This window comes from Malurus melanocephalus, unplaced genomic scaffold, assembly GCF_030028575.1.
Source record: "Malurus melanocephalus ecotype Western Australia unplaced genomic scaffold, MMel_1.1 scaffold_134, whole genome shotgun sequence".
Classification (NCBI taxonomy): Eukaryota; Metazoa; Chordata; class Aves; order Passeriformes; family Maluridae; genus Malurus; species Malurus melanocephalus.
Window position 1 is genome coordinate 1,406,608 of NW_026623366.1, and position 14,999 is coordinate 1,421,606.

Genomic DNA, 14,999 nt, shown 5'->3' on the forward strand with positions numbered 1-14,999 from the left:
AACAACTGTAGTGCATCTGTTTACWTGCACACAGACACTAGGCATTGTACAAGCAGAGAGCTTCCAACACTTGTTTTTTTTTCTCCAGTGCTTTTTATTCACTTGGGGGAAAGCAAGCTTCTAAGGTTCAAGGTGACTTGTAGAACAGCCCATGGCCCACCATTGCGCTGCTTCCTGCAGCCCACAGCAAGCAATGGTACCCCTTCTTATTTCTTCTAACACATTTTTTTTTTCTTCCGCACCCTCATTCTTAAAAAAAAAAAAAATCATCTTGGGAATACAGCTTTCCCTAATGACACAAAAACTCATGCTTGTTAGTCTGATTAAGGGATGTGCAAAACAGAAGTAATTTCCCTGAGGCAAAGATCTTCAAGTCATGCCTAGTTTACATTGTCTATTCTTATTTCACCTGTTGAAACATTTGGCACACTGAGGCCTTGATCACTGACTGAGTCTCCTGGCATTATCACAGYCTATATTACACATTTATATAATTAAGTAGAAGTTGCAAATGCTTCATTCACTCATTCTGGTTTGGTTTTTCACATTTACTGATCGAAATCCCTTTCCTTCTCAAGGGGGGCATTGGGYCTCCTGGGCAGGAAGGCAGAGTGAGAAACTTCCATTGCATTTAAAAGTTGTCATGAATACTGAATACCTAAAATGGCCATCACAGTAGTTACTGGATTCAAAACACAGAGTAACAGGATGGCAATATTGTGTTACATCCAGCYTGTTACTTGGTCAAAGGTAGGCGATGAAATAGTTGCTTCTTGATTTACTTGTGAAAATTTTTCAGGGAAGAAAAAAGTCTTGTTATGAGTGCCTCCAGTCTAAAACAAAGAAGCAAAGCTTGAAACAAACTCTTCCCAGCTTTCCCTTTTAAAATAGAAATTGCACTTTTACACAAAGCAATCCAAAAATCTAAATAGCAATAAAAATCTGAAGCTGCCTTGGTGTACCAAGGAGTATCTGTGTTCAGCATCTGAAGTACAGGCAACTAGTTTTCAGCCATTCTGCACATAGAGCCATTTGCTCCAAACCTGTCTGCTTTGAAAGGGCCTGCCATTAAATGCCATGCCACTGGGTGGGGAATAAACAAAGAAATAAGAAACAGTAGTAGGAGTTTAAGGCCTTTATCTCCACAAGGAGCTGAAAGCTGTGGCACAACCCATGACCAATACTAACTATGCAAATTAGCGCACTCCCACCCAGGGCTTCCAAAATCAGCCATTCTTTCTAACATCTGCCACACAAGACAATCATACCAACAGCAAGCAACAGTGCCAATTAAGCATTTTTAAGGTCTTCAAAAATTCGTAGCAAAGAGCACTTCTGAGAAAGATAATCCTATAGATTTGGTTTTAAAAATAGACACCACACTCACATTCAAGGGACATCCTTCACTTTTAGGCCTTTGTCACAAATCTGAATCTTTATTGTTCTGAAATAAATGCTATAAACATAAGACTCAAAACAAGAACTCCAACTTTCAGTCTCAGAAGAAGTGTGGTTCAATGCCCATATCACATGTAACAAGAAAGTTTCCTTAAAAAAGGAAAAAAAAAATTACAGTAAAGTCTTTCTTATGAATGAAAATGCAATCCTTTGCTTTTCTCATTACGTTGTGTACAGGCGGGCACCAAAAAAATCTTTTGCATTTTCTTTTGAATTCTTGCTATGACGCTTGACGAACTTTCTGCCATTCAACAAATTCATCCAGAAGTACAGGCCCTGCAAATGGACAAAACTTGGAGTTACATTTGCCAATGTCTTTCCAACATCTTCTCTCAAAGCATGAGGGTTAGAACTACTCATCTACGAAACATCCATGTCAATCCTATGGTAAAATACTCATAAATTAGTATGATGATTCCAATCAAAGAATGACAAATAGTGCACAAAAAACACTACATGGAATTACGSAAAAAAGTGTTCCTGATATCTGAAGAGTGAACTGAATGGAAAACATAAAAATAATCTTATGTTGTAAAGCAATACAGCTAATTCCTTTTTCCTAAACCTTTCAAAATTGTGAATAAGTAGAACATGGGTCAAAATGAGACTCAGGCAATTCAGTCACAGCATGACTGACTACCAGCCAGGTGGAGAGTTCAGCTGCAAGTACCAGCAGGCAGGCAAAAATTAAGYTAGAGTTTGTCATATACTAGTACAAAATGAGAGTTTGCTCTTTACCATTCTACTTACAAATACAGTTTCATGTAGCAAGCCCCTTCACTAGACCCTCACTGAATACAAGCTGGCTCAAGTATACYATCATACTATGACACACTATGCCTGTCATACAGTTAACAATTAACAACAATATCTGTGGTTTGAAGATGGATTGTTGTCAGGGCTGTTTTTCTATACATTGTTGGAGAAGAAATATTTTATACCTTACAGTATTGTTTCTGTTATAGAAATTTGTTTTACATAATTTTAAAATTCTCTGCTAATATTTGAATAAGCAAAACGTCAATACTTACATGCGCCATCTTCATCATAGTTGCTAAGATCGGCATGGACAGTCCTGCTGAACTCTAGTACATTGTACCACTGATCCTTGTTCATAACTCTGTATTTCGATTGCTAGGAAAAATAATTTTAAAAGATTAAAATGTCAAGTGGCATTTAGTACTGCTGCATCTCATTTATCTCATTTTATCTTCAATCAGATCCTAACAAACAATTTAACGGGCAACAATGGCTGTTATTTACTTAATTTTTCATTTTTWAAAACACTACACATGAACACATTTCACAGTTATGGAACTACATAAAATGATTCCCAAAAATCAGTGCAGAATCCAAACACATGGAGATCAGGAAGCCACCACTCCAAGCTTTGAAAACTGGTATWCTTTTGCCTTGCCCTGAAGCTGGGCATATCTAGCTCAGATATATTTCCAGAATGAACTATTTAAAAAAATCTTTTCTCCAGGGTACCATACACCATGATTACAAGGACATCTACTTTGCAATGTTAGCAGTGTTTTGAAGCCAGGGAATTGTCTCAAGCCTAATGTGGTCCACAATCTACACAAATTTACTTTAACCAGTCACTTGCAGCTGAGCTGACCAAAGTTTTCCAGACACAGCCAGAAATCAAGGTACCTACACAATGTATCTGCACAAAGCAAATCTGAAATGCAGCACAGACACAGCTGAAGAGACTAATGAGGCTCTACTATTTAATTATAAATTAATTTTTACAGTATAATTAAAGTGGAATTTTAGCTGCCTTTGATAAGAGAAGGGGCATGGGGCGCATCTCTGGGAAGATAAACATCTCTAATCCATACAAGAACATCGATATTTCATAAGCACATTTAAGCAAGGGAAAGGGAGCCATATGGATACATTCTTGAGAAAAACAACACAAACACCATCATTTCACAGAACAGCTCAACTACCATGTCATCATTCACAAAGTCAAGGAAATCAGAATTATACCTCCAGGTATTGATAAAATACTGAAAACAGTGGCCAGGTTCTTCCAAGCAGAAGAGCTAACATGGACTTTGCAGTATCAATATCAAGACTTCGTTGGTCTTTTTCCTAAGATTGAATAAAGAAAGCAGAGAAACCAGTCAWGTACAAGCTTGCTGAACAAATAAAAGTAAAAACTTGTCTAATATTTCAGCAGTCTTACCCTTGCAAAATCAAAGGCATATCTGTAGATATTCTTAAAGGATGAAATGTCATTCAACTGTGACCGCAAGAAGTCAAACTTACTCTGTAATTTTTCTGTACAGTCACACCTTAAAATAAAATAAAAAACAACCAATATTAGAAGTTCAAAACACAACATTTAGGCAATGAAAAATGCCAAACATAAAAAACTAAAATCATCAAAATGCAATCATCAGATATATAGGAGTAATACTATGAAACTGAYTTAAAGAATATTGAACAGGCTCAACATTTGCAGCTTACTGAAATGATGAATGCTGGCTTCTGTAAGCAAGTTTTTTTGTTTTAAGTATATTAACAATATAATACAAAGTGCATGGTTCCCATCTTAAATAGTAGTCTTTTTATTCCATACTCTGCAACCTATATTCATATGCAGCAATACCTTATCTTTCTATCGCTATGAAAATTTGAAGAAAACATCCAGRTGTTCAGTGTATGCTTTAAGGAGTAAAATCCAGCTTTAAATAAAGGGRAAAAGCAAACCCTAAACATGTAGTTTTCAAATGTGTGTTTATGAACAGCAGGATTGAGCAGGCACTCTGCAAAACATGCTAGTCTGCTTAAGTTTTATAACTGATAAATGCAAGCTCTGATAAACCTATCACCTGAATTAGTCAGTAGCTATTCAACTGAAAAATCAAAGGCTGTAGGAGAATGGACAAGCCCACTAGTTAATAAGATAAAGCTTTGGCAAAAATAACCCTTTGGCAGAAAAGATCTCCTTGTACTTTACTCAGCAAGGAATAGTTTTCCAAACAGAAAATGGGTTAGAGTCACCAACAATGGCAAAGGAAACTGCATTCAACCTTTCTAATCCTCCAGAAAATATTTGCTCAAAAGAACAGTTATATGACATTTTATTCTTACAAAAAAGCTTCCATGATTAAAAAAAAAGAAAATTAAAAAAATCTACCTTGCCTTGTATCTTTCATGAAGAAGATACTTTCAGAAATGAAGATGTACATAACATTTTCCTCTGGTTATGTGCCCCCCTTTTGGCAGCCTGCCTCTCAGAGAATACATTTGCACCTCTAACAGCTCCACAGTGATGTGTCACATAGGCCCAGCAAGGGCCCTTCAGGGGTACTGCAGCAGGTTGCTGAGATGCTGTGCTTTCAGGCTGTACTTTGCCCACAGTTGATACTTCCTGTTCGTCAGATGTGCCAGCCTGTGTGAGCACAGCTGTCTGTCAGTCTGTCCCTCTCAGACTGCGACAAAAGAAATGTAGCAATTCCAGTGGATGCAGTCTTTTATAATTTTTTGTCTCTAGCAACATCTGTCTAAAGCAGCACTGAGTCCTAGCCAACACTCGGGCTAAATAAATAAAACTATTAGTTAATTAGGCTACATATTTAGATGACAGAACTATATATTCTGCAACAAACCACACAACAAATTGAGAAGAACTCTTGTTAAAAGAACTTTGGTAAATTTAACTGAAGATAAAATTACTTTGTCTTCAGACACCTAATTGGTCTGTATTCTTCTGTTTAACCCTTAAAACAGCATTATGCTATGCTAGAAAGACATCTCATTTTATATTTGTATCTCTTCTATGTTCGAATTTTCATACTTCCAACAGATTGTTCTACAGATTTGAGGACAAATCTACTAATTAAGTTCTACCTAAATGCTCCACTTGTTAATGCACTGGTGACATATATAAGCTACTTATAGTGTGGGTTTACCACACATATTGTTAAAGATAATTTGACTGAGATTATTTAMCATACCATAGGTAAACACAAATTTCAGTATGTTTAAATTTTTTAAAACTACTTAATTAAAATTGTTCGAATAATCATAAATGTAAGTGCAAAGTAAAATGCCAATTATTGTCTACTGTACTATTGGCTATGTGTATTTTAATGCRCAATTGATTCTTTTGAAAAAGTTGGTATGAAAATGTGATATTATTAAATGTGCCAAGTCTCCTGAGCAATTTATTATCAGTGTATTTATAACCAAACRGCCAAACAGATCATGCTCAGACAAGCACCACCCTCTGGATCCTGACAGAAGGACACGTCTCTGTTAAAGCCATTTAGGGTATTTCTGCACCTAGCCACTGACTTYCTTCCCAAAAGGAGGCATGGAGTTGTCAAACTCCTCTTTTACAGAGATACAGCTGCTTGTGTGGCTGCGCCATAAAATATATCATTGAGGTCACCATACTTAGAATAATCTTCCTAACAATCAGAACAACCTTCCAATGAGCACAAGTGAATTAACACTAAACTCCTGTACAGACACTAGAAAAATATGTGATTTCTCCAACTGCCTTTACTGAAAGATAGCATTAAATTGTGTTACCTCAAGATCAACAAAATCAGAYGTTAGCTTACTAAATTCTCTTCTCATTCCTAGGTCATGTTTTTAACAAAACTCTAATTAGCACCACAAAACARATGTAYTTTAATTTCTATTGAGGTAGAGAGATCATTTGAGGAACAGCTAACATGGTCAAAGTGATGATTCATTAACKCCTACTCAGATATTCCAGTGCTTTATATTTCATAGTTATTCACATGTGTGTCTTTTAATAAAAAGAAAATTCAGTAAGATGCAAACAAACATTAAAATAAAAGCATTTAATGCTAGTATATATCTTTTATCCAGAGGAGGTATTTAAAATTGCTGAAATAAACTGCCTAGCAGAGGTACTTGTTTCTTTCTGYTATGAAAAGAGCTTGCATATACATATATATACATATCTTTATGCACATACATATATATGTGGCAGAATTCATACTACCTACACAATACACTGGAAACCTCACAGCCTAAGTTGCTTAGGTCTCATAAGATGCTATTTAGGGCTCAATTTACCTTAATTTTATCAGTGGCCTACCTTACTACACATTTATTTTTCTCATCTCTAAGCAACAAACTTCACCAGTGTATTACAAAACAACATGCAGAGAGAATACCACTTCACGATTCAGGCACCCAAGTGCTGCAATCTAACTGTAGGTTAGATTTAGATCTAACCTAAGCTTCAGGTTTTGCCATTCATAGAGGACTAGCCAAGCAATCTCTAAGAGCAATTCAGGTGACCAGTCACTAGGTCTTAGGGCAAACTGGATACCTACTCCCTAGGCTCCACTATACTGAGTATATCTCCAAAGATTGCAGTAAGAGTTTAAGAAATCCAGCTCTTGCATATAAACCACACATTTAGGCACCTTACTGTGGAGCTRAATTCCACCCAACCCTGTTCATGCAATCACCTTGTGTGACATTTCACATACTTTGAAATAAGGATTCTATAATATAACTCTGACTAGAATACAGTCTGGGTTGTAATGCATGTCAAATCAAATTTCTTCATGCAAAAATGGAAAAAAAAAGCTGTGCAGGAACATAGTAATATTTTACTGGTTAGATGTAAAATCCTTTTCCTTCAAACTTCTCTCAAACCTTTCAAGAGAAACTAGATTACCCCATTCCAGATGGAATCCCATAACATGATCCTCCCTTCCTAGTCAGCAACAACAGCACAAATCTACAGGTTTATATTTTCTTCAACCATCGTTTAACCCCAACTGGCMACTAAGCACCACAGAGCTGCTCACTCACTCCCAGCCAAAACCGCATGTATTCTTAAGACAATGGCTCTTGAATTGTGTTATGTGAGTGTCACTGCTTCATCCAGCTGCTTTGCCTATAGCCAGCTTAGTAGAGAAAAAYAAGGGAAGCAAAACATACAGGTTAACAGCTTTAGCTTAGGCAAGTGCTCTTAYCAAAAGTCTGTTTATATAAAATGCACAGCAGCACCCTATTTTCAGTCCTAAACACATTTAGACCACAGCACGACCAGCTATGCTCAGAAAATAGCCAGAAGATTTCCCGTCACAGCAAATTATTAGAAATGAAGTCTAAAACATCAGCTCTGAAGAGGTGCCCTATTTCATATATCTTTGTGCTTGCATTCTGCAAGATTCGTTAACTCTTGAGAGCTTCTTTTTGGGCATAAAAATTTAAGTATGCTAGGTAAGTGACCACTATCCACTCACTGTATCTGAAAAATCACACACCCAGAATTTAATCTCTGTCATCCTGAATTTCAGGCAATTTAATCATTCCAGCTCTCAATTTAATTTCTGCTGATARTCACAAAATAATCAAGGCATCCATTAAGCCTCATCCCAAAACAATTAAGAGTTAACAGAGTCAGTCCAGAGTCAGTGACTCCATAGTTTWGAGTAACTGGAGGGTATCTGCCCGATACAATTTCCCAAACCAATTCACAGCTGACAGGACAAGAATAAAATCAACCCCTCTTTCCCACTGTGCTCTAGCTGCAATAGCAGCTCCACGACATTTTAATATTGAATGCAGTGTCATAATAAGCCATCCTTAAAAAACACTCAGGTACCATAAGTAGTTACATGAAGAACAAAGAAAAAGTAAAAACTGTGTTAAGCCCCACAAAAGGCTGATTAGCTTAATGTAAGAAACAACCTCTTTTAGCAGGGCATTAGCTCACCAAAACTTCAAATACAAACAGAAAGGGTTAGAAGTTGGTTTATAAAYTGAAAAGGTGTTCTTTAACTTAAGTATTAAGCATGGCTTCTGACATGCATCTAATAAATAACACTAATASACAAAATTACTATCCATGCAGTCCTTATCTATAAAGCTCAGAAATCAGTAAAATCTTTCCAGAGTATCAATGCTGAGACATACTTATGTGCATCTCCAGATCTACTTGAGTCCACTAACTAGAATGATACTGTAACCTATTTTTGTAAGAAAGGGAAGCCACCAAAACCTGACTTAATTAGGTTTAAACAGTAACTTAATCCTTTGAGTGAATCCATCAGATTCATTTCGCAGTTGTGGACCAAGACCAGACCTAAGGGCAAGCTTTTTCTGAGTCTTATTCCAACATACAGAAACTGAGAGCACGAACAGTTAAGCTATAGGCAAAACCATAAAATTAGAACATTCTGCTAGTATATGTAAAAACACTCTTACTGTAACGAGGTCATTCCTTTTAACCATTCTTCCTTGGTAAAAAATCCCATGCTTTCAGCCTCTAGTTTCCAGGCTAAAACTAACATAATAATCTAGGGGGAGCAAAAAACAAAAACAAGGGAGGAAAAGGAGTCAGTATGCAAGAAAAGGCTGATTTACTAATATTCAAGAATAAAACTCTAAAGCATTCAAACATTCTAGCAATTATGGTAYATGCCTACACTTCATATCTGTTACCATTAAATAATTCAGCCACATGCAATTTTCCCCTTAATTTCAATTTCTGAAAATGAAGTATTACTATAATAAAATCCCCTCAAAAAACCTCACACACCAGCCAAGTATAATTGATATATTATGCAGCTGCAATATCTTAGAGTAGGTCCTATAAGCAGGAAGATTAAACACTTATTGCTTAGTGGAGTTAAGAATTTCACACAGAACTTAATCTCATCTAATATGCTCTTACGTGGKGTTGTCATTATGAAAGAAACTTACATTTTCAGGTTCAACACCGATGTCTTCACAGAATTTTTCCATTCCTTCAGGGCCTACAACTTCATCAGGACCTTCAAAGCAAAAAACACACCAGACTGAAATCTAACATTCACTGCTCACAAGGGTTATGCACAATAATAAGGCTATATTGCACCCAAGGTATTTTTAAAAACAYCGAATTACACTATTTAGTAGCTTTTATGCTAGAACTATTCTATCAAGAGCAATTGTGCAGACGTGTATGTTACGTACGATGCCGGAATGTTTGTGATGTACTGCCTCCCTACAACAGCAAGCAAGCCATTTTAGTTTTGGATCTGAGTTTTCAAAAGACTCCGTTGAGCTTCCTATTGAAGTAGTTCAACTATAGTATAGTAGTTCAACTCCAATAACTGTGGCAGTCAATTGTTTTAAGATAATTTGGGTACTGCTACTCTCTGCTGAAGCTACTTTATGAATAATGTTATTTGGAAAAATAAATTACCAACAATAAAAAAATTTAATTGCCTGAGCAATTATTACAGATACTATTCTTTTGATGATGCTAAYGTTATGGGTTTATACTAACACAGCAGAGGGTGAATGCAAATAATGTAAGATTAGTTTCAAGATGCAGAGTAATATAAACAAAATTATAACAATAAACAGAAGAAATGCAAAGCATGTTAGACATGTACTAAGCAGAAAAAGATTCAGTGCTGCAATGAAAGCAACTTGATTAGCACCACAACAGTTAGCGTTATGCCGTCATTTCTCCATTTTAACACAAAAAATCTCTAAAATGCAGCAAAATACTGCATTTGAAGAGTCCATACAGACATATTAGACATAATTTTGTTCCTCTAAATCTCTTTCTGGTTTCAGTTATTTCGACTAAGCCTGTYCCAAAAATGACTCCTACTGGGCAGCCAAATATTATTAAAAGGCTGACACAGTATTTTGATGTGTCTTGGATCATTATGTTAACATTTWGTGAGTATGAACTCATGTAAAAGACAAAGGTTTTATCTTCCAAAACAACATGCCATTTTACAACATTTTGGCAAGTTTTGCTACTTATAATAGGCAGAGTYCTTGATGATACCTGTCTCCATTTTATCTGCTGCTAGTGTAAGCAGAAGCCTCTTCAAGAATTTGGATAATGTGCTTTGAATAACTACTCCCTGTGATACAAGAACATTGTCAATAAAAACCACTGAGAATGGCTACTTTTACAGGAAAATAAAATGCAACTGACATTTAAGATCACAAGCCCCTGYCTCTTGAAAAATAAGGCAAGGGACATTTTGCCTAGGTGAGCAAGGCAAAACAGTGCTAGGAAAAAAAAAGCAATGAAGAGAAACACATACAAGAGATTCACTGGTAATGACAAGTAAAAGCTTGAATCAGTGTTTGTGGTCCAGAAATAATATATAAACTCATGCACACATATATGTGTGTGTGTACAGTTTTATCTTTCAAYAGAAACATTTTATCTCCTATTGTACATAACTTAACTGGAATTCTATCCTTGTGCTAGAAACGTGACATTTTTTGATTGCTGGTTAACTAACAAAGTCTAACCTGCTACATTCAATTCTTGACACAACAATAAAGAAAAAAAATACAGACATTAAGTTTAAAGTATGTGCAAGCACATTTACCACAAGAAAATTTACTTTCATTTATTATTTCCCTAGAAAAGACCCTACTCCAAAAGAGTATGCCTCAAACCTAAAGTAGAAAGCAGATCAGTATAAACAATAGTAGTTCATTGCTGTGAAAAGACTGCAAAGAAAATATCAGTCCTGACAAATATACTCAAACCAATTGCTAGCAGATAAATCAACAGCTCGTTTCATACTAAAAACTGGCCATTAATGAGTTTTACTCACCAAGTRGTGACTTGAAATTGATTATAGACAAGAAATTGATTTAGAAATGCTGTTTTTGGTAAATAAGTAGCAGCAATAATGCAATAAATTCTGCCAAATACACAGCATATTCACTGAAAGCAGCTRTTACTGCAATAGCAGCTCTGAGTTATTTGAAAGAATCTACTTCAAATACTTTTGGAAAGAGACATTTGCTATTTAGCATATCAAAAGTGTTAGTACAAATTCTCAGATGGGAGAAACAGTATAAGTATCTATTATTTTGTTTTGTAAAACAGAAACACGAGAAGCTTATATCATGATCTATATCATTAGCCTTCCAAAATGATCATAAGAAAGACACAGATAAATAAGCTTCACTCTTGAATTATCCTTAAGTGTCCTGAATTCTACTTGACAGTAGCAGAATCACTAAGTATATCCTGGTTCAACACTATACTGCTCAACATCAGTTATTTCATTTTAAAGTTATAAAGCATAGAGTAAAGAAAAATAAGTAAAAAAGAACAAATACCAAGAAGGTATTAATAAAAGCTATTCTACTTCAAGTGCATATTCTAAGGAAGCAAATATGGACATATTTTTATGTCTACATCACCATAAAAAAAAAAGCAAAATGCAAATAGAATCTGATGTATTGTTTTATTTAAAACAAAACCATATAGTTTTAAACATGAATCCATTGCATATTACCTGCATATTCATAAAACCAAGCCAGGCACTTTTTACTTGAAAAATGTTCCTCTCCACTTATTACTTTACCAGATGCTTGTGATCTGCAGTAGCATATAGAAACACAAGGATGAACAGTGTTATTTTAATGAGACATAAAAAAAGGAAAAATTAAATTACAAAATATTTATTATTAGTTTAATCCACTTAAATTGCTTCACAAAATCAATATACATCTAGAGTTATGTAAATTGCATAATGGGCAACACTCTGTCATTCTCAACCCTTGTTGGAACATAAAACTACCTTAAGATCGAACCAYCTCATAGCCCAATTTACTGCAAGTATTACTTTTTCTGAAATGTAAAAGTACTGTTTATCTTGCAGATATTAAACAAAAAAAAAAACCCACAGATGGCCAAAATATCACTTCTCAGTAATTCAAATGCCTTATTATCTACTTATATTTATATATGCAGGCATTTAAAGTTATGTCTCTAATAAGCAGCATGATCTTCCAGAGTGCTGAATATGCACAGATCCCATTGAGGTCAACAGGAGCTGCAGAGTTTGACATATTTAAAAGTCAGGCTATTTATAGTTAGCCATCCAAATTTGGGAAAAAAACTCAGTCAATTTGTTGACATGATACATATAACTAAGTATCTGCAAACTCTATAGATATTTGGTACATATACCAGAATAGCAGCATGCAATCTGTGGTAAGACTGAAGCTGCTCAGCACACACAGCTTCCCCCCACCATTGTCTTCATTATGTAACACACGACCCAGTTTGCCTAGGAAATGAATTTTCATAATTCATCATTCATTAAAAGAATGCATAGAATTTCTTCCYGTTAAAACATCGATTGCACAAAGGCGTCTTCAGTCAGTAAGGAATTGCAGCACCTTTCCAGTGCACACTCTTTTCAAACACAAATTACAGACTTATAGAGCAAGCTAAGATTATTTCTAACAATGAGGTGAGAGTTAATCATATGAGGGGATTTAAAATTATGCAGCTCCCACATTGCAATTTTAAAATTAAAACGTCAAGCAGGAGAAGAACAGTTCAATTCTGAGAGGGGTGAACAACTTTAACTCCCATGTATGGCTTTTAGCTTCTCTGGAACAGAAAGCAACACTCCAAGATGAAGCCTTCTGTGCTGAAAGGTAGAATTAAAGGTGCCCTACAAACATCCACTCTTCCATCCAACTGGCATTAGGAACTCAAGTCTCCAGAAAGAGGCAGAGTCATAAGGTGTGCTACTGCCTATTGGCTTTATCAAGATTAACATAGATCTATTTGCAATCACTGTTTTTACTAAAGCGTATTATGGTCTTACACAGCAATTTGCTGGTAATGACAAAAATGCTTGTCATAATGTGATCACCTAGTAACAACTCTCACATCATAGTTTTTGCCCATAGTTTTAGTTCCCTGTAGAATACGGTTTTAAMGAGTTTTTTGGGTGCTCTTTAAAAAATTCTTTTAGCTATCAAAATACTTTAAGTAAAAGAAATTAAGACCACAAAATCTGGGTTAATAGTGTTCCAGAAAGACAAACTGAAACTGAACAYGTGCAGAAAAGCTAAGATGAGCAAGGAAACTGAAAGTTGTTATAATAAACCAGAATAATTTAGCTTGTTTAAGTGAACAAAATAAAGCMTGAGAAAACAGAAGTRTTTTCTTTAAGTATACTTGGAGGTAGAACCATGAGGGAGTAATGTTCTGGCACAAGAACATTTATTTATCGGCAATGAATAAGCTGACTGAAAGTTAAAGGTCATCAATAACCAATGAAAGTGAGCTTTGGAATAGTTACCCAAAATGAACAGCTATAACAAAATAAGAGCTTCTAAGCTCAAGCTCAGCCAGCCTATGAGAAAGGCCATATGCTACAATTTCTTGCAACAGCCATTCCTGTAGTGTTGATTTCGTAAGTCCTTTGTATCCTCATGTCCTCAGGACGTTAATCATAACTACTGCTTTACTGACATACTTAACAAGGGCTATTAGATGAAGCAGGCAGACAGTTACTTCAGGGAAGCSACACTGTAAACTCCTGCTGCACCGCACTAATGGCTTAGCATTAACAGCAACTTTTGGATATCACGGCAGAAAGTGGTCTTTTTAAAGTACTTAATGGGCAAGATGCTTCAGACTCCTGTATTTATTAGAGAAACCTTTCCTGCTCTTGTTTTCCAATGTGCTGACCAATCCTTCCAATTCACTGAAAAAAAAAAGAAAAAAAAAAAAAAAAAAAAAAAAAAAAAAAAAAAAAAAAAAAAAAAAAAAAAAAAAAGGACGATTTAGCACAGACACCCGGAACACTGGCAACCTTAAAGTGAGGACAGCCGCCTACCCCCGGGGAGACAGAACGAATACGGGGACAAATGCCAGAATTGGCCCTATAGGTACTGCCAAAGGCAAAGCCACCTGGGAGTGGGAGGCGTTTCTCCCCGAGGCGTGAACACGCCGCCGCTGAGGCCGGCGCAGCGAGCCCCGCACCTGCACCGGGACGTGTCCCCCSGCACGGCCGAGCCGGGCCCGCCGGGCCGCACACGGCCTCACCTCACCCGCCAGGCCGGGAAGCCCCACGGCTGCCGMAGCCCGGGGCCAGCGGAGGAGCGGCCCGACCCCGCGGCTGAGGCCCGGGACCTGACCGCCGGCACCRGCCGCCGCCCCGCGAGACGGTACCTGCCGAGTTTACATTTCTTGAGGCCGGTGTCGTCCGCCGCCGCCGCCCCCGAGGACTTCCTCTTCTTCTTTACCGGCATCGTCCTGCCTCGGGGCGGGGCCGCCCCGCTGCCGGGGCCCGCAGCCGAGGCCCCCACGGGCTCGCTTCTCCCGGCCGCCGCCGCCGCCTGCCGAGACCGGCGGTGAGGAGACGAGAGGAGCCCCCGTTCCGCCCTGCTGCTGCTGCTGCTACTCCTCCCCAGTCCCACCGGGCGCTGCCGCTCCCCGCGCACAGACGCCACCGCCGCCGCCCCGTTCGCAGAAGCGGGTGTCGCGCCGGGGGCGGGAGCGAGCGCGGGCGGTATCGGCTGCGGAGAGAACGGCGAGAACGACCCGGACACAGACGGAGCCGGGCAGGAAGTGGCAGCGCCGCCGGGGCGGGGCCGTACCGGGATCCGCCCCCGGGAGGGCGGGGCCGCCGCGCGCTTCCCGGCAGGAGCGGGAGCCGCGTGGCCGGGCGGGCGCCGGGGTGCCGGTTATKTCTCAGCGTTCCGGTGAAATAAACGGGGAAGCGCCAACCCTTGCAGTCCCCTCG

The 14,999-nt window shown here is 37.9% G+C and overlaps 1 protein-coding gene across 2 annotated transcripts; it reads right to left on the reverse strand.

Annotated features, from left to right (window-relative positions):
• Positions 1-215: 215 nt before the first annotated feature.
• DCUN1D5 (defective in cullin neddylation 1 domain containing 5) lies at positions 216-14,802 on the reverse strand. Of its 2 annotated transcripts, XM_057370833.1 has the most exons (9): positions 14,426-14,802; positions 13,917-13,958; positions 11,745-11,827; positions 9,178-9,248; positions 8,680-8,771; positions 3,656-3,764; positions 3,457-3,561; positions 2,490-2,592; positions 216-1,734 (listed from the first exon to the last, which is right to left on the reverse strand). In XM_057370833.1, exons 1-9 carry the CDS (start codon positions 14,503-14,505, stop codon positions 1,679-1,681), a joined length of 741 nt encoding a protein of 246 aa, XP_057226816.1. In that variant the 5' UTR covers positions 14,506-14,802; the 3' UTR covers positions 216-1,678. The 2 variants fall into 2 exon arrangements, with proteins under 2 accessions (XP_057226816.1, XP_057226817.1); XM_057370834.1 differs by lacking the exon at positions 13,917-13,958 and having other exon boundaries at positions 14,426-14,800.
• Between the last annotated feature and the right edge of the window lie 197 nt (positions 14,803-14,999).

Excerpts from the sequence above, each read along its gene's own strand:
- DCUN1D5 (XM_057370833.1), bottom strand. The coding sequence starts at position 14,505 with ATGCCGGTAAAGAAGAAGAGGAAGTCCTCGGGGGCGGCGGCGGCGGAC. Across the intron at positions 11,828-13,916 it reads ACATTGGAAAACAAGAGCAG|ATCACAAGCATCTGGTAAAG; the intron begins GAAAGGTTTCTC and ends ATGCTACTGCAG. Across the intron at positions 1,735-2,489 it reads CTATGATGAAGATGGCGCAT|GGCCTGTACTTCTGGATGAA; the intron begins GTAAGTATTGAC and ends GTCCATTTGCAG.